We start from the raw sequence: 22,945 nt of genomic DNA, 5'->3' as shown, positions 1-22,945 counted from the left end.
AGATAGAAACTTTAATAACTTTTCAATTTTTACAAATATCTACAGACCACACGTCCATTTTCATAAATAAGAGAGTTTTCTGGAATGATATTCTGCAGGAGAAACATTTCAAAGATGGAAAAATATTTTTGAACTTTTGAAAAACAACCGATACTTTATAAAACAACTCAAATATATCTACTGTAGCATTAAACGCAAAATTAGAACATTTTTTGCTTTCACATTTCATTGTTGCTACAAAGTAAAAGAACATACAGACATGTTAATTTTTCTATGAAACAATATAAGCTGTTTATTAGAGGTAGTCCAACCAAAAATGACAATTCTGTCATTAATGACTCTCCCTCAAGTCGTTCCAAACCCGTTAGACCTTCGTTCATCTTCAGAACACAAATTAAGGTATTTTTGATGAAATCTGAGAGCTCTCTGACCCTCTATAGACAGCAAGGATCCTTCCACATTCGAGGTCCAGAAACGTAAGGACATTGTTAAAATAGTTTACATGACGGCATTTGATCAACCGTAATTCTATGGTATTCTTCGACTATCCCAGGAGAGAAGAAGTCATCGAATGAAGTTGTTATTTTTGTTTTCTTTGCACACAAAAAGTATTCTTGCAGCTTTGTAAAATTACGGTTGAACCACTGATGTCACATGGAATATTTTAACAATGTCCTTACAACGTTTCTGGACCTTGAATGTGGAAGAACTTCTGTTGTCTATGCAGGGTCAGAAAGCTCTTGGATTTCATTAAAAATATCTTAATTTGTGTCTTACGGATTTGGAAGGGCATGAGGGTGAATAATTAATGACAGAACTGTCTTTTTTGGGTGGACTATCCATTTGAGAAAAATAAAGACAAGTTATACATCATGTAGAACCATGACAGCCCAAACTATCAGTAAACAAACAACGCAAAAGAAACCAACCAAAGTCTAACAGATATAATGCAATTTTTCACTTTCCCCCCATGGTTCCAGAGCTTCTTGGGAGCTGAGAACATTCCACGCTTTATTTGCTTTTGAGGAATTAAAAGTCTTCACGTCATAGCCATCCTCTACATCATCTATGCAGAGGTGAAACCTAAACAGCAGAAGTCCCATCATGACCCAGGATATGACTGATGTTGTGGGCGGGGCGATTAGATTGTTTATTTGAGTCTGAGGAAGTAGTGTTGGCAAGAGACAATAAAGGTGACATTGGCATAGAGGAGCCATCCGGAGGCATTGCTGTGGCAATTTCTGGGAACAAAGAGGTCAGGTTGAAGTTGGATAAGTGAGGTGTGATGCCTGAAGAGTTTGCGATTGGCATTGGTGCTATATCTGTGAGAAGCGGGAAGCTGGCCTGTGCGAAACCCACAGGGCGAGGGGGAGAAAGAAAGCGGTTGTTCAGTGGGGCACTGCCAGTCTTGTCCGTGCTTGGACTTGTAAACATCTGGTTTGAGAAATACTGTAAAGGAATCTCACTTGGAAGGCTAGGATGAGCTGCAGGGGAATATGAGGGATAAAATGAAGGTAGAGTGTTCTGTGGTTCCACAGGAAGGAGGGCTGGGGTTCGAGAGGCACTGGGTTGCGTAACCGGTGGAATGAAGGATGCATTGGCATTGATGGGAGGTGGTGGGTTCATTCCTCCTTCCGCAATAAAGGGAAAGCCAAAGTTCTGGGTGAGATCGGACACAGCACAGCGATCAGATACTAAATTGTTGTCACTGCTGACCTGTGCACCATCTGCCATGAAGCGCACAATGCTACTTCGTCTAACTTCGCTTCCTGTTTGTGCCCGGCCAAGGATCACTCCTCCACTTGATGGAAGAGGCAAAGAACCTTCTGGTTCAAAGGGATTTCCAGGTCTCAAGTTGCCTGACCGTGGTCGATCTCCTGGACGAATCTTTGTGCTTTGTGGATCTGGTCCGATATGATGGGGGCGTTGACTCACAGAGAGTGACCTTGTTGAGCCTTGCGTACGTCCTGTGTCTGAACTGCTGTGTGGTGTTGGAGGATGGGGTGGACCTGTTCTCACAGGTGGACCATGCAAATTTGCGCTGACCTGAGAAATATGGCCTTTGCTGTTGTCCCCTAGACGTATGGGAGCAGCTTTCTGTCCAGGGTGCAAATTAGGACTAGACGATTTAGCCTGAAGTTCTCCAGCAGAGGTCCCAGGAACACAGTTGTATTCGATACTCCCTGGGGTACAGCCTTGGGGTGCCCTTTGGTGCCCATTTTGTTCAGGAATATGAGGTGCTAAAAGGCTTTGCATAAAGCTCTGGTGGCATCCCTCCTGTTCTCTTGTCAATCCTGCTCCAATGTGGACACCTTGAGCAACAGGGTGCGGACCTGAATATGTTCCACGTGAACGACCATCCCCTGTAGGCCCAGCACCCATTCTAAATCCTGTTTGTGGCTGAGGACCTCTCTGGATTTGAGGTACAGATTTGCTGGACATGTCACCACTTCGAGACACCTGCACTTCGAAGTTACTAAGCTGATGCCCACTAACCAGAGCCTTGAAAGGTCCACAGTCTGGTATTCTTTGGGAGTCTGGATTATTTGCATGGTCAGGGGGTAGCCTGCTCTGAGAATTATGAGTAATGTTACCTTTACCACGTGATGAATCTACATAGCCTCGTAATTCTGACTGGTCCTGTGCATTGCTTCGAGGTCCTTGCAGATGCACTCCCATACGTTGTTCACCAGTAGCAGGAGTCTTTCCTATCAGAGCCTCTGCGGAGTAGCTAGAAAGACGGTGGCGCTCCTGACGCGATGAAGAGCAAGCAAGGTCCGAAGAACGCGAAACAGAATTACTAGCCTGAGAGGTCAACTGCTGCTGCTCCATTGAACGAGACCCCATTAGTCTTTGCATAGCCCCATGATCTTGTCCAGATGGACGTTCAGGTTGACCCAAGTGATTGTTTTGATGTGTCCTCTGACCTGCCTGTTGGGCCTCACAGTTTTTGTCCTGCCTAGCCCCAAAGTGCTGTTGCTGCTGCTGTATCTGCTGCTGAAGATGCTGATGACGCGAATGAGAATTCTGTGGCGGTATCTGCTGCTGTTGTTGGTGTGACTGTTGCTGCTGTTGAATCTGTTGTGCTTTCTGCTGCGATTGCTGCTGTTGATGGTGCTGTTGTTGTTGTTGTTGATGCTGCTGGGATTGTTGTGGATGCTGCTGTTGCTGTTGCTGAGGAGCCTGCTGTTGCTGATGCTGCACTCCGCTCTTTTCCAAATGATGCTTCTGCAAACCAACATTTGGTCCGGTCTGTCCACCACGCACAACTCCTCTCTTTTTTTGCACATGTTGGTCTTGCAGAAGGTTTCTCTGATGAATACTGTGAATCTGAGATTCTGGTTGTGTCAGGTGATGGTGAAGCTGGTAAAGGTGTCTTTGTTCTTGTTGTTGTTGATGTTTGAGGTAGGGGTTTCCACCTAAATTCTGCCCAGACTGTGGTGCATTATGTTGTGCATGTCCTTGCTGCAGGTGCACCACACTTGGCTGAGTTTGTTCATGTGTTGGCACCTGAGTAGAGCAGTGTCCTTCTGTAGGGCGGAGCACAGTGCTCATGAAAGTATTACCGGAAAACAGAGCCCCAACACCATCAGAGTGATTCCTTGGCATAACTGCAGAAGTACTTGAGGGCATCTGACCAACCATCATTTGCACATGATCTGTAGCCTTGATGTCCACTCTTGCGACATTTCCTGTTGGGCAAGGTTTTGACCGCTTATTTGGAAGAATAAGGTCATCTTGGGCAGACCTTTTTGGCATTTCCTTCTGATGACGTTCAACTATTCCAATACCAACATGGGTTCGCATCAGTGCATTCTTTAAAGGTGCATATTCATTAGGGCCAGAACAGATTGGGGGAACTTGTGAGGAAGACTGAGTCACCATAACGGTGGCACCTCCTGATGATGGAGCAGAAACCTGCTGTGCAAGATTGGGGGATCCTGGATAAGGCTGGTTAGAGCTTGATCTTATGAGGTTATTAACATTAAGGCTGGTGACAGCACTAGGCTGAGACTGCGAGTAAGCTATGCTCTGTGGAAGTCTGATGCCAGTAGTACTGCTGGCTAAAGGCTCAACAGGAGGAACTCGAGCAGAGACCTGAGATGAAGTTTCTGACACCGGTAAATCAGCCTGCTTTGTCAGTTTAACCTGCTGGTCAGTCACACTATCCTTGTTAGAAGGGGCTGGCTGCATTTTTGGAAGGTCCCACCCGGTGGCAGCAGTACTTGTTGGGTTGTCAACACCGCATCCAGCAGTCCTCTTGCCTGGGCTGTCTTGTTCAAATATGGCTCTTGCAGCCATTGCTAATATTTCTGCCTGCTCAGAAGTGAAGGTGAATGCACCAAATGTACTTGAAGAGGCATTGATGTTGTGGCCTGCTGGAAGCAATGATGCAACAGAAAACCCTCTGCCACCTGAACCTCCTGCAAGAGGCGAATCAGTCTGTCTACTGGTTCCCAGTGGAGGATCAAAGGAATCGTTTTCCAATGTACAATGTACTTGTTGTGGAGGAATTGTTTCTTTTTGAGTAAAAGCACCTATTTCTGTTAGATCCTTTCCTGTGCCACCATCAGAATGTCCACCTTTGCCAGGTTGTGTGTTCATATTTGATTCAGGCAGTTTGAAGTCTGCACAATTCCCTTGATTACTAGATGGCATGGACATATTCATTGTAGATGGTCGTTTTAAAGACTTGAAAGGGTCCGGAATTCTAGATGTTTCTGTATGCTGAACAGGTTGAGTTGACATAGAAGTGTCTGAGCCAGAAGTTGAAGTTGAGGGCACTATAAAGGATGTCTGATTTTGAGAAGATTCTGTCAACTCGTGTCTTCTAGCAAACTTATCTTGTGTTCGTGAAATGGCCTGACTTGGCATGATGGAAACCATTGGCCCACTCTCTGTTGAATTAGCACTTATGCCCAGTGGTTGACTAGGTGTGGATATATCACTTGGTAATGGAGGCTGACAATGGTCTGAATTAACAGATTTAGCTTTTGAATTGGTGGTCAGTGGAGGGGAACTCTCTGTAAAACTGGGTCTTGATTCTGTTGATCTGCCTTCACTACTTGTGCAAACATTAGTGCTACTCACCTTATTCTGATCAGTAGTTTCACTACAAAATTTCACACTGCATGAAGGGTTAACATGAACTTCTGATGAAGCAACTGACAAAGTCCCAACAGTATCCACAGAGCTACTCTGTGATGAGGGAGCAGCACTAACTGCTGAACAATTAAGCTGGGGATCAATTTCTGGGGTAAAGATTTCTTTACTCAAGCTAACACAATTTGTAGAAACAACCTCTTTACCCTGAGTAGAACTTACAGTACTGGCAATACTAACTGTTACATTGTTACGCAAGTGGACATCATCTGTAGATTTTGCTTTAGTGTTTGAAACTTCTCCACCAGCCAATGTGGGCTTGGCAATGGATACTGAAGGTGTGACAGAACTGTCTGCAGATTTTTCACTGGGGGAACTGACACTAATGATCGCAGAAGTACTGCATGTGGAACTAACACTGTTAGGGGCAGGTCCTCTCTGTGTGTTAACATCGTGAGTAACCGTATCTTTATTCGAAGAGCTTACCGAAACAACACCTGTTGCTACAGTGGATAACTCAGAACATGTATCATTTGCAACAAGTGCCTTACTCTTGACAGCAATTCTACGCAATTTTCGGCCAGCTTTAGGCTCCTTTCGTTTAACCAGTCTAGATCTCCTAACTGAGACTTGTCTGGTTTGATTTTCAGAAGTCCCACAACCTTTCCTTGGCAGAATTTTAACTGCACTGCCAGCAGCAGTTGATGGTACAGGAACAGAGGTGGAAAGAACAGTTTCAGTAGAAGTGCTGACTTCTGAACCACACACTGGAAGTGGTTGCACATTAGTGTACGCAGGTGGAGTAATGGAGTATATCTGAACATTGCTTTGACTTGAGACCTTTGAAATGCTCTGGCTAAGACTAGTTAGAGCACCTAAACAATTCATGGCAACATTTGAGGTGGGTTCCTCACAGGTGGGCTGAAGTATCTGAGTTACACTTTGACCAGATTGAGAGCTTCCCTTATCTGGTGACTTTGCCGGCTGCAGAACATAAACTTGTCCATTCACAGTGATAGTCTGAGGTGCCTGTGCTTGTGCTTGCAATTGGGTTGAGGGCCGTGGAAGAATATGTACCAACTGCTTTGCACTAGCTGCCTGCAAGCTAGCTGTACAGGTAGGGTTTGAAGTGGTCGTTTGACTGGATAAAGTTGGGGCTGCAGTTGACACAATGGCAGTTTGATGACTCTGTGGTGCAGGTGTCAATGTAGGTGCCTGAATTATGACAATGTGCTGGCAGGGTGTCTGACTAGTGACATCCTCTCTGAGAACCTGTGGTGCTGGACATGAGCCTCCCTGTTGCAGAATAACAACGTGCGAGTTACTTGGAGGAGAGGAGGTCACAGCAACTGGTGTTTCCTCAGAATTCACTTGCAATAACTGCATTGTCTGTAACACTGGCAGTGTGGCAGCTTGTGGTTGAGGCACAAGGGCAGGCTGAGTTGGTGGATTTATGATTGGCTGAGCTTGAGGCACCACACTAAGATGCAGCTGAGGCACAACGGCAGACTGGGCTTGGGGCACCACTGTAGATTGGGAATGAGGCTGGCATGGCAGAGCAGGCTGAACTGGAGTTTTAGGTTGTAGGGTGGGGTTGCAGGTGGCCATCAGAGCGGAGCTGAGTTGAGGTTTTGGTAACAATGCAGGTTGTGCCCGAACAGTTGATGGATGGGTCAACTGTCCTGTTTGTGTTTCAACAGGCTGATGGACCACTACGGCTTGGGATACAATGGCTGGGACTGATAAAATTGAAGACTGTTGTGCTACTGCTCTCTGAGGGCATGGCACAACTGCTGAATATATTTGAGGAGGTCTTGGCCCAGATGGCTGAACAGGAATGCATGTTGGCGTTGGGGCTTGCAGCTGCACAGGAGCTTGTGGTTGCAAATGGATAGCAGTGGGCTCCTCAAGGTGTTTTGTCCCAGCTGAACATACAGAAAGTTGCTGAGGGTTATGTGAAATGCTGGCACCATCTGTGACGAGTGCCTGGGAGACAGGTTGCACTGTATTTCCTGCAAGCTGTAGTGTTGTCCATGTAGTCTGAGTGCTACTAGTCGCACTGGTCCTATGAAGGGTAGAGCTTGCTGGTAATATAGTGCTAACGGATTGGATTTCAGTGGCTGCAGCAACAGGAACCACTGAGTTACTGATCACAACTTGAGGCAGTGAAGAAAGGCTAAGCATATGTTGAAGTCTGAGAGGGGTCGTCGGACAAGTAGCAGAAGTCAGACTGGGGATTGGGTTATCTGGTTGAATTTGTTGAGGGACTGGGGTGCTGACAGCAGCCTGGGGACATACACCTTGAACAGTAATATAATTCATAGAAGGGTTTAATCTTGGAGTAGTTGGTGCCAGAGGAGAATACTGTTCCAAGACTGTAAGACATGGTTTGGATACAGCCGGAATAAGAGTTGCTACAGGTATGTGTGAAGATGCAGAGGAGACTACAACTTTATTTACTGGTGCTCCATTCGTAATACCAACAGTCTGGCCCGTACCCAATGTAATATCACATGCAGGTTGAACCGTTACAGCATTTGCTGGTTGTTTATCAAGATGAGAAACTGGATTTGGTGGAATAGAGACTTTGCTTGTGGGACAGGAGTTGTTGCCATTTGAGTAGACGATTATTCCCTTTGACATCAAGTGAGTTGGAGTGACTTTGGCTACTTTTGCACAGCGCTGCTTCCCTTTCCAGTGTATAGTTGGGTCATCCAGGAAATTGATGCCATTAGCTTTGAGGAGCTCAATATAATGAGCACTTTCTTTGCGCAGGTCCTCTAGCTGGTGCCGTAAGCGCTTTATCTCTTCCGCTGTAGAGACATATTTAACACAGATGTCAAAATGAATGACTGCACAGAAGCTTACAAAGAATGCATCGTTAGGCATTTAATTCAATACTTATCTTAATATAACCGTGTCCCCATAAGGAATAAGTAATGCAAATGCACTTAAGTTATACAATTAACTATTGTAATGAAGTCATGGCTCACCTTGGCCTTTGTCTCCTCCATTAAGCAGCATTTCATCATTTTGACGCTTTAGCTCAGAGATGTAACGAAAAGCCTCTCCCAGAATCATATTTTTACTCTATAAGGAGAAGCAAGATATTACAAAAACTCTAAAAATGCATATTAAAAAAACTGTAAAAACAATAAAAAACCAAAACTTTTAAAATTGTTCTTAGTTTCTAGAGTTATTACACATTTACCTGTTTCAAGGCCTGAGAGCAAGGCAAAAGTTCTCCGATCCGATTTATACCAGCATTTATTTTCTCTTTACGATGTCTTTCCACTGACGGATAAAAAAAAAGTAAGAAATAGCATACACAAAATTTACTTATAAAAATATGAATTAAATATTAAAATATTTGAAAACAGTTGCACTAACATAATACTTTCTCACCTGCATTATGGATCTCCTTGTTTTTCTTCCGCCTAACATTTCACAGAAAATTATTAAATGATAAAAAAACTTGAGCTCATAAGTGAATAGGAAATACAATGCTCACTGAAATTACAATGCATTCTTACACATACAGTTGAATTCAAACGTTTACATACTTACTATGACATAATAATAGTTACATTTATAAAAATGACCCTGTTCAAAAGTTTACATACACTTGATTCTTAATGCTGTTTTGTTACCTGAATGATCCATAGCTGTTTTTTTTTTTGTTTGTTTGCTGATAGTTGTTCATGAGTCCCTTGTTTGTCCTGAACAGTTAAACTGCCTGCTGTTCTTCAGAAAAATCCTACAGGTCCCACCAATTTTTTGATTTTTAAGCATTTGAGTGTATTTAAACCTTTTCCAACAATGATTTTGAGATCTATCTGTTCACACTGAGGACAACTGAGGGACTCATGCAACTATTACAGAAGGTTCCAACGCTCACGGATGCTTCAGAAGGAAACATGACACATTAAGAATTTGAATTTGAAGATCAGGGTAAATTTAACTTATTTTGTTTTCTGGAAAACATGTATCTTCTGTAGATTCTAAAGCGCACTACTAAATGAAAAAAAATATGATATTTAGGCAAAATAAGAAAAATGTACACATCTTCATTCTGTTCAAAAGTTTTTATTGTATCGCTTTTCTTTCTGAAGCATCAGTGAATGTTTGAACCTTCTGTAAATGTTGCATATGAGTCCCTCAGTTGTCCTCAGTGTGAAAAAATGGATCTCAAAACATGGTTGGAAAGGGTTCAAATACACAAAAACGCTGAAACACCAAAGAATTTGTGGCACCTGAGGGATTTTTTTGAAAAACAGCGGGCAGCTTAACTGTTCAGGAAAAACAAGGGACTCATGAACAACTATCACTAAACAAACAAAAACCCACAGGTGTGGATCATTCAGGTAACAACAATTGTTAATTGTTATAGTTCATTGTTACCTACTACATTAACTGCATTAATTAAAATGCCAGAACAATCAAATACAGAACCTTAATGTTTAGCATCACCCATAAAACAAACATAGCACTAAAATTATAAATTTTAAGGAGCAATAATTCGCTGGGTTCAACCACAAACTCGCATTGCATTTAATATACGCTTTAAATGAATTGATCAGTACCGTGGCGGTTTGGGGTTATTTGCCTGATTCTGTACTATCTCCGGCATCCTCGCACACTTTACAGCCTGTAAATACCAAAACACATAAACAAAATCATATTTGAAAAGAATGCAACGTATATGATATGCAAGAGGTTGGGGATAAATGCAAAATTACCTTTCAGCACTAAGCATGCAGCTATAATTTGTGTGAGTTCAACAATGTTGGAGACCATAGATCCAGGCACTTCTATGCTCCAGAAAAAACTGCAATAAAGAGAAGGGAAAACAAATGCTTTTAATTCTAGAATCAAAGACTGTTACAGGATCGTGAGACAGTGGCACTGACTGCAGTCTATATTCTGCACAGACTGTCACTGACAATTTGTTTTGACACGTAGGAAGTCTTGATGCATTAAGATGAAATAAAATGTACACTGTGTTTACTAGCAAGTCCTCAAAAACAGTAACTAGGAATCTGTCATGTCAGATTCATAGACTGCACCTAACAGAGCTTGTTTATTGAATCAAAATTCCAAAGCATGTAAATACAGTGCAAGAAAGCTAGTTTTGACTCGTCTGTCACCACTAGCATGTAAAGCTCTTTAACACTGAACTGGCTAACAGACTTAGCTTGTTAGCTTTGAAACCTACACTCTATCTGTGTTGAGCTCTGAGGCTGAATAGAGAAAATAAACAACACAGACTGAGGAGAATATAGCTGGCTCTACACATATTAAGGTACAACTTTTTAGTTGTCCTCTTTTGTATGCCCTTAAGGTACAAAGATGGCTTAAGTGGTTAACTGGCAGTGAGCTAACACGACAGCTAACACACCACCATGGTTTTCGATAACTAACTGAATCACTAATTTCTACAACATTGCATGTCAGCAGGTCTGTCGATTAAAAAGGACCTACCGACTGCTTGTCCATCCTTTGAGCTGACGATATCCCCGTCAAAACTTTGTTGATCCTGAACAATTTACTCCATCTCTGACCTAGCATAAAACTGCCAGTCACCAAACAACGAGGCGGGATTTCCGTGCTGTCCAATCACAGCGAAGACGAATGAGAGCGTATCCAATCAGATGTGGAATCCTCGCTGAAGGGGCGTTTTTGTTCATGAGGTCATCGGAGAACGCACATAACGCAGGAGACGTGAATGTTTGTTGTTAGTGTAGCCAGTGGACTTTGTTACCGCGTAAAATAGTGAAATGACAAATCTTTACAAAAACTCAAAATACATTTGTTGATATATTATACAGAACAACATTAACCTCCACGAAAATAACGAAAACGAAAAATAATGCAAATAGTAATTTTTATTTAGAGGTTTAAAAGTCATACAATATAGAGCTCCAGAAAAAGATAAAATTTTCCAAAGAAAGGAGGAACAAAAACATGCTTTTACTACAATGGAGAGGGCATGTCTCCCCTGGCATGCACTGAGTCAGGGCTTTTCCTGGGATTTGGTTCTGTAAGTCCTATGAAGTAACCTGTAACACTCCCAGATCGTGAATGGGAAATAGATGGTGGTCAGTGAACATCACTGAAATGTAACTGTTGCATTGTGGGAGGATTTATTTCTGCTGCGGTAACAAGTGAGAAGCTAGGATTCAAATGTAGAAACACTCAGGAGAGAAGGGAAAAATGAAACATTCACATCAAAAACTCTGTCCTGGTGGACTAAAAATGATTAGAGAACCACATTCACTGTAAACAATGCAACCGGCAAGGCCTATAAAAGCCATTCCTATTTGTTATCAGAAGCCTTAACGTCTCACCAGCAGCTTTACTGCAAACCCTAGAAAAAGCCCGGACTCAATCCACAAATTAAAAAAAAATTAAAGAAAATAAAGATGGGGATTTTAAATAATGGGCTGAAAAACGAAACATTCACAACAAGTGCAGTTTACTCCCCTTAACCTCCCCCTTACTAAAACAGTTGTACCACTCTTGTTCGAGGGGGCTCTACGCTCCATTTCCTCACTGGTTTAGCCTCAACTCAGACTGAGGCGGCTGACATCACAAGGAGACGTTGCATCACATGCAACTCTCCAACATTGCATATTGCCTGTATGGTGAAGCAGGAGGTCTCAGCCACCAGTAGATTTCCCTTTTGCCGTGTGTCCGAGGGCTCAGGTGGCAGGGTGATGGACGTCTGCGGATCCCACGTGTCCCTCCAAGGTTGCCAGCTGGGGCGCATCGAGTCGTATTTTAAAAAGACTTTACCTCTTTAGTTCTATTGTTTTGTCCGAGCAAAGCTATGTCCCCTTACCTTAAACAAATCGAAAACAAATGCAAACAGTATGCTTTGAAAAAACATAACCATCACCATGTCAGATCAATAAGAAGTCAGCAGCTTTTTGGAGCACTTATGGATTCTGCTTGAAAACCTCCGTGTAATTTCAACTCGCTAAATGATGAAACGCAAAAGAAAAAAAGAAAAATAAACAATTGAGGGGGGACTAAAGTTTTTGCACAATAAATGCAGCAAATACGTCATTGACTTTTTCTGTCTAAAATGTCCTCTGAAGAAAGTGGTGAGTGTGTCAACCCTGGGGCATCTGTTACAGTTCCATTTGGGGGAAGAGACCAATCTGGTGTCACGCTTCGACCCCTAGTCGGCTTTCTGCAGCTCTCCTGCTGGGGGCGCACATGGGCTGCGCAGGCTTTTCTGGAGAACGTGGGCGTCTGCTGGCTCTATCCTCTTGTAATAGTTCTTTTTTGTCTCGATGATCTCAAAGCCAAATTTCTGGTAGAAGTCAATTGCAGACTCATTGCTGATCTGCACGTGACTGCGGAGACACCAAAGAGAAAGCGAAAGCAAGTTACTTTAGCATAGAAAAAAAAAATCTCCTTCATAATTATTCAGTGAGCAATTTTGCAGCAGAGACTTACAGTTGAAGTCAAAAGTTTTCATACACCTTGCAGAAAACAAGAGGGATCATACAAAAAGCATTTGATTTTTTATTTAGTACTGACCCAATAAGATAGTTCACAAAAAAGATATTTACATATAGTCCACAAGAGAAAATAGTAAATAGTTGAATTTATAAAAATGACCTCATTCAAAAGTTTACATACACTTGATTCTTAATACTGTGTTGTTATCTGAATGATGCACAGCTGTGTTTTTTTTTCTCGTTTAGTGATAGTTATTCATGAGTCCCTCATTTGTCCTGAACAGTTAAACTGCCCGCTGTTCTTCAGAAAAAAATCCTTCAGGTACCACAAATTCTTAGTTTTTTTTTTTCATATTTGTTTATTTAAACCCTTTCCAATAATGACTATATGATTTTGAGATGCATCTTTTTAAACGGAGGACAACTGAGGGACTCATATGCAACTATCACAGAGGGTTCAAACACTCACTGATGCTTCAGAGGGAAACACAATGCATTAAGAGCCACGGGTGTAAACTTTTGAACAGAATGAAGATGTGTACCTTTTCTCATTATATGTTAGATAAATATGATATTTAGTGAGTCCCTCAGTTGTCCTCAGTGTGAAAAGATGGATCTCAAAATCATAGTCATTATTGGAAAGGGTTTAAATACACCAAAAATGCTGAAAAACCAAAGAAATTGTGGGACCTGATAGATTTTTCTGACTAACAACTATCACTAAACAAAAAAAAAACACAGCTGTGGATCAGTCAGGTAACAGTATTAAGAATCAAGTGTATGTAAACTTTTGAACAGGGTCATTTTTATAAATACAACTATTACTTTCTTTTGTGGACTATATGTAAACATCTTTTATGTGAAATATCTTATTCAGGTCAATATTAAATAAAACATAACATGGATTTTGTGTGATCCCTCTTATTTTGCTCAAATAATTAACATTTAGCAGCTTCTGCAAGGTGTATGTAAACTTTCGACTTCAACTGTATGTGGTTACTTGAGTATCAACATTAAACATTATGTGAATGAGACACAGATGGAGGTTTCACAACAAATAAAGCACAAGACTCTCTTCAGACTCACAGGTAAATGTTGTCAAAAGTGCCATCCTTCTCACAAATGTTCAACACATGGTTCAGCATTTTTGTTCCTTCAAACAGACATGGCAAGATAAATATCAGTAATGTGCAAATAACACAATTCAAACATCACTGCTCTAGCGGATTTTACAAATCTTCATGTCAGGCATCACTCAAAGACAATAATCTGATTATGCAATCATGCATTCAATCCAAGAGAAGCTGACCCCTTTCTGCCATTTAAAAAAACGAGGACGCACAAGCACACAGAACATCCAGAAAAGTCACCTTACCTATTCCAAGTCTGCGGTAAGGTGCTAGGCAACCCAGGGTCATGATGTAGAGTCGCTTCTGGTTCTGAGAGTGATCCACTCTACAGCACACAGCGCCAACGGCGATGTCATTGAAATACGCTGTAAAAGATTCAAATGGTTAGCAGGAATCTATTTTCACTACTGTTCAAAAGTTTGGGTCGGTAAGTTTTTTTTAAAGAGGTCATGAACTGAGAAACCAAAATTACTTGTCATTGTACTATAAAAAACATCCTGCAAGTTTTAGAACTGAAAAGTTCTCCTTTTTACAACTTGTCATAAATCAGCCATATTGGCAACACTGAACGTAAACATTGCCACTGAACTGAACGAAACTCGCATATTTTGCTGATTATTGCTGCTAAAAACGGTCAATTATTGTCATGTTTTGGGCTGTACTAAGCGGTCGGACCGGGAAAAAAATTCAGAGTACTATAGGTTGCCAAAAATGTTAACAAATCAAGGAGAGGAGTGCAAAAAAAGGTCTGAGGAACAAAATGCATTTGTGGTTGGCCAAACTGAACCAGGATTTCCAGGCCAATATCCTTTTACAACTTTGTGTTTGTTCTTATTTCTGGTCAGATCGGTGCAATATTCGGCTAATATCTTAATCAATATTGCGCGTACGTACCTATTAACTTTAGTTTGTCAAAATATTGCGCCCTTTCTTGCTTACTAAATCCTTCTCTATTTGCTTTAGCAGCTTCCATACGTTTCTTCCGTTAGCAGAACAACGTTTTTAGTAGTACATTAACCGTGCAATCCATGCTGTTGTTTACGTCTAATTATCTTTAATATGGCTGCGCATCCAGGTAACTGACCAAACCGTGATGTAAGTGCAAACCCTCTATTCAAACTAAATGTTCTGATTAGGGGGTAAAAACAGAACAAAAAAATTTGCTTATTACTTCTAAATTATGTCTTTGAGGTAAAAAAAAAATCTTTATAACATTATAAGGGGACCTCTGAGAACAGTACAAAATAATAAAAAGGCTGTTCATGACCCTGTTAATACTTTTATTCAACAAGCACGCATTAAATTGACAAAAAGTGACAGTTTTTATGTTACAAAAAGTTGTTCATGTAAATGCTGGTCTTTTTAACATTTATAATATTAGGAAATGTTTCCTGAGCACCAAAATTAGCATATCAGAATTATTTCTGGAGGATCATGTGACACTGAAGTATATTCACTGAAAAATATATAGAATTGGAAAACAGTTCATTTAAATTTTACTAATATTTCACTGTATTATTCTATGTTTGATCCAATAAATGCAGCCTTGGTGAGCATAAAAGACTTCTTTTAGAATCATTAAAAAACATTTGTACCAACCGAAACTTCTGAACAACATTTAACGTGTTATGAGCAATATCAAAAGTACCAAGAGGAAGTCACAGAGGCTTTGTTTCTTACCTAGCTTGGCGAGCTCTCCAACTTCAAGAACATCTTTATAGAACTTGTCGTTGTAGCTGACAGGAAAGATCACTTGGTTCAGACGCTTCAACTGTTTAATGTTGTGGGGTGTAACGTCCCCCAACTCGATCCGGCTACTAGAACAAAAGCAGAATGGTCAACTAGCTGTGCACAGACTCTGCAAATCATTAGTCTTTTAAAATAACAGTAATATAGCTTTACTAGTAGGGACGCACATTGCACAATATATTGGCACCATACTGGTTACCAGACGACACTGGGTATATATTTGTTTTTATTACACGGCCACATTGGCGCCACTGAACTTGCACATTTTTGATTATCCCTGCTGAAATTGTTCAATATTTGTCCTGTTTTGGGCTGTACTAATCGGTCGGACCGCAAAAAAAACATTTGGACTAAAATTATTCTAAAAAAATCAAAGAGAAGAGTGCAAAAAAACATCTTAGGAACAAAAGGTGTTTGTGGTTGGCCAAACTGAACCAGGATTTCCAGTGCAAGAATCTTATTTCCAGTCAGGTAGGTATAATATCTTAATTAATATGGCTTGTACGTAGCTTTACCACCTATTAACTTTAGTTTGTCAAAATATTGCGCCCTTTCCAGCTTACCAAGTCCTTCTCTATATGATTTAGCAGCTTCCACACATTTTTTGCATGGTTTAGACAGCATAAATTAGCAGAACAACATATTCAGTAGTACATCACCGTGCAATCAATTATGTAGTTTACATCTGAGTATCTCCAATATGGCTGTGCCAAACCGTGAAGCAAGTGCAAACTGGAATTTTAAGAATATCTCAAAATGAAAATGCAGTTTTCTACTCCAACTTGTGATGCCTAAATTACATTTAAAGTGGCTTTTTTAAAGTTTATTTTACATTTATTTAGACAAAATCAGTGCATCCTTATTTACTATTTTGTCTCTAGTTGGTGACATCGAAACGGAGCACTTACACAAAACTTTCTTAGGTCAACCTGACGGTAAACTAGCGATGCGTAAAGTTGGTATTTATAGGGGGTCAGCATGCTGAAGCCCAACACCAGCACCAACACAACAGCTGCTGATCACGTGCTCACCGCTGCCAGTTAAACAACCAGTATGAGGTGACAGGAGAAAAACACGGTTGCTAAATGTGGTCTACAGATGACTTTTACCATTACACAACAAATCCCATTCTAAGGCAAATCATGGTGATAGTTCATATAAACACTATCAAATGGCCTTCTAGACATAATTTTAGACTGTTAAAACTGTGGACCCCCAAACTTTGTTCCCTGGGGGAACATTAAAAATACACATTTTTGATGGTTATCTAATCAAACACACTTGATTCACATCAGAGAACTGTAATGGGTGTGTGAGATAAACGTGTACTGTTGGAGGCCCTCCAAGAACAGGGTTTGGTACCACTGAGGTAAAGATGTGAATTTTAAACGGCCACTTAAGATGAAAGACAGATATATTTAAAGACAGAATATTTAAACAGAATTAGACAGGCAACATTTTTTAATTTCATCTATACACATGGTCAAAGTAAATCACTTCAGTGTGTAACGCAACAGTGACATAACGCAGCGTTATGGTGTTACACATATTTATTACAATATATGGATACTAAACTAAGTAACAACCTTCACGAAGTGTCTAAAAACCCTATGAACTTTTTCTGTCATTTTCAGAATGCTATGCGGCTAAGCTCACTCCATCACGTGTGTCACATCTTTCCGTTTTTACATCAAAATATTCACGTATATTAAAATAATCAGGACAGCAACAAGCTTTAATAGCAAACGAACGGCCTCGGGATTCATGAGAGCTCATTTCAGAAAGATATAAGCGTGGCTGGCTAACCAAGATAGCAACTTGGAAGACTGACTCAACATTTTCGGATTTAGATTCGACACACGATCCAGTTTGGCACGGATTTACATCGTGCCATTTTTAATGGCATGTGGTTTAATCTGCCGCTAGATTATATGAGGCATTTAAGGCGTTTTCGCAACACTGGCGAAAAAAACAGATGGCAATGTCTAAAGGCTGGGTGTGAAAATGCGGCGCAAATGTCTCTCCTCCACATTAAGCGCGCAGAGAGCTAGCAGCTAGCATTAGACCAACTCCACTGCCCCCCTGCTGGAAAAAAGAGAGAATAGAGAGGGGAAAACTTTACTTGAGATGAAAAGACCCTTCGTAGTTGTTTACTCACCCTTTCATGTTGAAGAAAACACGTTTGTTGTGAGGGATACAGGGGCAGTTGGCGGTATTTGGCAGTCTAAAGGGGAATTTGGGCAGAGTTTGGGATGTGATCCCCTCCACATGTATGTTGCTAGCACACTAGCTAGGCAGTCCGCATTTGCCTCTATGCTGTGGCCGAAGGTTGCCAGGTCTTTTTGATTAAATCACCGCAGTCAATTTAAGTCAAACCGAGAACCTGATTAAACGATTTTGTAGTTGTTTTGAAAACTAACTCATTTACTATGATAGTTAATGTAATTAAGATAAATATGCGCACGCATTCAATCATTGGAAACGCACTTACGATCTCACACAAGTAAGTGTCTATGGTTGAAAGAACAGAGGATTTGGCAACGCTAGTTCTGGGAGGCTGCTTCTGTCAACCTTCACCACTGACAACAAGCAACAGGAAACAGAAAACGGGAAATTACGTTAGGTAATTTTATGCCTTGAAAATACAAGTCCCGTCCTATTATTTTAATTGAAATAAAACAATGTATGCGTCTTGCATATAAAAAAAAAGTGCTCTTCTTGCAGACAACCTAATAAATTACATGAAGACGTACTATAAAATTAATAAAAATAAGGGAAACGCTTTTACATTTTAAATAACTCAAATTACAATTTTTAAATACTGTGGTAAATTTTACACGGTATCCACCTTTTTCTTGCCTTAAGCGTGTATGTTTTATGGGTCTGCAGTCTCATCTGTGTCCAGGCAGCTATTTTTATCTGTACAAAACTGTTTTTGCTTCTTGATATTGCAAATTTGTGACTTACGACTGTAATGCAGGCAAAAACATGATACTTTTAAAATCATTTGTGGTAGTTTTGCTCTACCTCAAAAAACAGATACATCAAAGGGGTAAAGTTTTGGTTAGTATAACCATCATACACTATCTGGCTGCAAAGAGCAAAATGTATTTAAATGTATTTAACAAAAAAATAATGCTTGTTTAAAATGCCTTTAAGATAGTTGACAGTTAGGAAACTATGTATTGCAGCTTCTTAGTGCAACTCAAAACTTTAAACATGACAAATCAAACACCAGTTTTATGCCATCCACAATGTGATTTTAAACTCTAAATATAAACACAGAAAGCACAATAATGTGTGCGTACACCCAGTATTTCCTCTGCACCAGTGGAAACATAGACAAAACCTATGACAATAAACAGTATGATTTTTAATTTTTTTGTAAAAGTATTTTACAAAATATTGCAAATTTAAAAATATGCACATTTTAATTAATCATGTTCGCCTTATTTAAAACAATGCATTGACATGTCATAAGGAATCTTGAACATGTGAAGGAATTGAATAGTCAACGCAAAATTATATTCTCTGGCAATCTTATGGATTTGACTACAAACTGGCAGCAGAGTCTTCCTGAGCTGCCACAGGCAAATATGGTGGATTTCAAATCATGTTATTTTGTTAAAAATATTATTTTGCAGGATGCGTGTTATTTTTTATTTAGTACTGACCTGACTAAGATATTTCACAAAAAAAAAGTTTACATATAGTCCACAAGAGAAAATAGTAGTTAAATTTATAAAAATGACCCCGGTCAAAGGTATACATACATTTGATTCTTAACACTGTGTTGTTATCTGAATGATCCACATCTTTGTTTTTTGTTTGTTTGTTTGTTTGTTTGTTTGTTTGTTTGTTTGTTTAGTGATTACAGAAGAAACTTCTTTTGTCTCCTGGGAAATGTGTATGTATCTGCTGTAGCTTTTGAAGGGCAGTAGTATATGAAAAAAATAAGATATTATGTTTTGTTCTGACGCATCAATAAGTGTTTGAACCTTCTGTAATATTCGTGTATGAGTACCTCGGTTGTCCTCAGTGTGAAAAGATGGATTTTAAAACCATACAGTCAGAAAGGGTTCAAATACACAAAATTGCTAAAGGACCAAAGAATTTTGTGGGACCTGAAGGATTTTTCTGAAGATTAGCGGGCAGTTTAACTCTTCAGGACAAACAAGGGACTCATGAACAGCTATCATTAAACAAACAAACAAAAAAAAAACACACATTCAGGTAACAACACAGTATTAAGAATCAAGTGTATGTAAACTTTTGAATAGGGTCATTTTTAGAAATTCAACTATTATTTTTTCTTGTGTGAATATGTGAACATATTTTATGTGAAATATTTTATTCAGGTCAGTACTAAATAAAAAGTAACATTCATTTTGTATGATCCCTCTTATTTTGGTAAAATATATATTTTTTAATTTGTATTTTTTTTTTTATAATTAACATTTTGCAGTGTCTGCTAGGTGTATGTAAACTTTTGACCTCAACTGTCAATCTTATGCCAACTGAGCAACCACTGAGATGAGTGTAAATGTTAACGGAGAGCTCTCTCCAGGTATTGTAGACATCCCTGGATATAATACATTGCTACCATTCTACATTTCATGATATTCCATATTGGTATCATTGAACGAAACATTTTCTTATTTTCAGTCTTTCAATTTCTTTCCGTAGATCTTTTGTTTCCTCACTTTTTAGTTTAAGTAAGCTTTCGAACACTTTTTCCAGGTCTTCATAATCTTTTCGAATTTGAGTTTCTCAGTAAGCTCTTGAATAAGCCGATCTTTATTCTGCCTAAACTCATGTAATTCCTCTGCTTGTTTTCTGGCTTCATCTTCATGTTCCTTCTTTATATCTTTAGTTTTCTGTTCATATCCCTTTTTCATTTGATTACAGTCTTTTTCTTCCTTTTCTTTTCTATCTTTCTCCTCTTTCTCTCTTCTGCTGATCTCCACCTCTTGTTCATGTTCAAGATCTTTTATCATTTTTCTCCATCTCTTTCTTTCCGCTTCTCTTCTCTCATCATCCTCTCGCTTACTTCTCTCCCATTCTTCCTTTCTCTCCTGTGCCAGCTGCTCATAATGTTTTTGCAATTCATTTCTTTTCCTCAAGTTCTCTCTCTTTTTGATCTCTCACTCTTCTCTCTGAATCTCTCCATCGCTGTCTCTCCTCCTCTATCTTGTCTTTCTTCTTCTCTTTCTCTTTCTGATTTCTTTCTCACCTTCTCCAATTCCTCTTGTTTTCCCCTCAATTGTTCCTCATGTCTCTCTTTTCTCTTTCTTTCCTCTTCCTCTCATTCTCTTATCTGTTTTTTGTCTCCTCTTCCCATTCTCTCTGCTCATAAAGTTGGTCAGCAGCAGGAAGCATGAAGTGCTCTTAAACGTCCTGGTATACAGCTGCGTTGACCTTGGACCTCAGAAAACACAGTGGACCAACACCAGCAGATGACATGGCACCCCAAACCATCACTGACTGTGGAAACTTTACACTGGACCTCAAGCAACGTGGATTCTGTGCCTCTCCTCTCTTCCTCCAGACTCTGGGACCCTGATTTCCAAAGGAAATGCAAAATTTACTTTCATCAGAGAACATAACTTTGGATCACTCAGCAGCAGTCCAGTCCTTTTTGTCTTTAGCCCAGGCGAGACGCTTCTGACGCTGTCTGTAGTTCAAAAGTGGTTTGACACAAGGAATGTGACAGCTGAAACCCATGTCTTGCATACGTCTGTGCGTAGTGGTTCTTGAAGCACTGACTCCAGCTGCAGTCCACTCTTTGTGAATCTCCCCCACATTTTTGAATTGGTTTTGTTTCACAATTCTCTCCAGGGTGCGGTTATCCCTATTGCTTGTACACTTTTTTCTACCACATCTTTTCCTTCCCTTCGCCTCTCTTTTAATGTGCTTGGACACAGAGCTCTGTGAACAGCCAGCCTCTTTTGCAATGACCTTTTGTGTCTTGCCCTCCTTGTGCAAGGTGTCAATGGTCGTCTTTTGGACAACTGTCAAATCAGCAGTCTTCCCCATGATTGTGTAGCCTACAGAACTAGACTAAGAGATCATTTAAAGGCCTTTGCAGGTGTTTTGAGTTAATTAACTGATTAGAGTATGGCACCAGGTGTCTTCAATACTGAACCTTTTCAATATTCTAATTTTCTGAGATACTGAATTGGGGTTTTCATTAGTTGTCAGTTATAATCACCAAAATTAAAAGAAATAAACACTTGAAATATATCAGTCTATGTGTGGAATGAATGTATACATTATACAAGTTTCACTTCTCGAATGGAATTAGTGAAATAAATCAACTTTTTGAAGATATTCTAATTATATGACCAGCACCTGTATATGCTTTTTTGGTGTAGTACAGTCGTGGCCAAAAGTTTTGAGAATTACATAAATATTGGAAATTGGAAAAGTTGCTGCTTACGTTTTTATTATAGCAATTTGCATATACTCCAGAATGTTATGAAGAGTGATCAGATGAATTGCATAGTCCTTCTTTGCCATGAAAATTAACTTAATCCCGAAAAAACTTTCCACTGCATTTCATTGCTGTCATTAAAGGACCTGCTGAGATCATTTCAGTAATCGTCTTGTTAACTCAGGTGAGAATGTTGATGAACACAAGGCTGGAGATCATTATGTCAGGCTGATTGGGTTAGAATGGCAGACTTGACATGTTAAAAGGAGGGTGATGCTTGAAATCATTGTTCTTCCATTGTTAACCATGGTGACCTGCAAAGAAACGCGTGCAGCCATCATTGCATTGCATAAAAATGGCTTCACAGGCAAGGATATTGTGGCTACTAAGATTGCACCTAAATCAACAATTTATAGGATCATCAAGAACTTCAAGGAAAGAGGTTCAATTCTTGTTAAGAAGGCTTCAGGGCGTCCAAGAAAGTCCAGCAAGCGCCAGGATCGTCTCCTAAAGAGGATTCAGCTGCGGGATCGGAGTGCCACCAGTGCAGAGCTTGCTCAGGAATGGCAGCAGGCAGGTGTGAGCGCATCTGCACGCACAGTGAGGCCAAGACTTTTGGAAGACGGCCTGGTGTCAAGAAGGGCAGCAAAGAAGCCACTTCTCTCCAAAAAAAAAACTTCAGAGACAGATTGATCTTCTGCAAAATGTATGGCGAATGGACTGCTGAGGACTGGGGCAAAGTCATATTCTCAGATGAAGCCTCTTTCCGATTGTTTGGGGCATCTGGAAAAAGGCTTGTCCGGAGAAGAAAAGGTGAGCGCTACCATCAGACCTGTGTCATGCCAACAGTAAAGCATCCTGAGACCATTCATGTGTGGGGTTGCTTCTCATCCAAGGGAGTGGGCTCACTCACAATTTTGCCCAAAAACACAGCCATGAATAAAGATTGGTACCAAAACACCCTCCAACAGCAACTTCTTCCAACAATCCAACAACAGTTTGGTGAAGAACAATGCATTTTCCAGCCCGATGGAGCACCGTGCCATAAGGCAAAAGTGATA

General features: G+C 40.2%; 2 protein-coding genes across 3 annotated transcripts; both read right to left on the bottom strand.

The window, feature by feature from the left end:
• Nucleotides 1-10: 10 nt before the first annotated feature.
• Nucleotides 11-11,872, bottom strand: LOC141300240 (basic helix-loop-helix domain-containing protein USF3). The gene is made up of 6 exons (XM_073830565.1): nt 11,741-11,872; nt 9,687-9,751; nt 8,509-8,540; nt 8,315-8,397; nt 8,097-8,193; nt 11-7,916 (listed from the first exon to the last, which is right to left on the bottom strand). Exons 1-6 carry the CDS (start codon nt 11,870-11,872, stop codon nt 1,084-1,086), a joined length of 7,242 nt encoding a protein of 2,413 aa, XP_073686666.1. The 3' UTR covers nt 11-1,083.
• naa50 (N-alpha-acetyltransferase 50, NatE catalytic subunit) lies at nt 10,971-17,755 on the bottom strand. Of its 2 annotated transcripts, none has more exons than XM_073830734.1 (5): nt 17,610-17,755; nt 15,383-15,519; nt 13,948-14,067; nt 13,659-13,725; nt 10,971-12,464 (listed from the first exon to the last, which is right to left on the bottom strand). In XM_073830734.1, the coding sequence occupies exons 1-5, from the start codon at nt 17,615-17,617 to the stop codon at nt 12,287-12,289; spliced, it is 510 nt and encodes a 169-aa protein (XP_073686835.1). In that variant the 5' UTR covers nt 17,618-17,755; the 3' UTR covers nt 10,971-12,286. The 2 variants fall into 2 exon arrangements, with proteins under 2 accessions (XP_073686835.1, XP_073686836.1); XM_073830735.1 differs by having other exon boundaries at nt 15,383-15,516.
• Between the last annotated feature and the right edge of the window lie 5,190 nt (nt 17,756-22,945).

This window comes from Garra rufa, chromosome 24 (genome assembly GCF_049309525.1).
Source record: "Garra rufa chromosome 24, GarRuf1.0, whole genome shotgun sequence".
NCBI lineage: Eukaryota > Metazoa > Chordata > Actinopteri > Cypriniformes > Cyprinidae > Garra > Garra rufa.
The sequence above is the reverse complement of the archived record's forward strand: the minus strand, read 5'-3'. Positions and strand labels throughout refer to the sequence as shown.

Bases quoted from the DNA above. Each gene is read 5' to 3' on its own strand.
- LOC141300240 (XM_073830565.1), bottom strand. From the start codon at position 11,872: ATGCGCCCCAGCTGGCAACCTTGGAGGGACACGTGGGATCCGCAGACG. The intron at 9,752-11,740 runs GCAATATGCAAT...TGGTATTTACAG, and splicing joins CCTCCTGCTTCACCATACAG to GCTGTAAAGTGTGCGAGGAT. The intron at 8,398-8,508 runs GTGAGAAAGTAT...TTTATCCGTCAG, and splicing joins CAAGGAGATCCATAATGCAG to TGGAAAGACATCGTAAAGAG.
- naa50 (XM_073830734.1), bottom strand. The intron at 13,726-13,947 runs GTAAGGTGACTT...GTCTGTTTGAAG, and splicing joins TTACCGCAGACTTGGAATAG to GAACAAAAATGCTGAACCAT. The intron at 12,465-13,658 runs GTGAGTCTGAAG...GTGTCTCCGCAG, and splicing joins ACTTTTGACAACATTTACCT to TCACGTGCAGATCAGCAATG.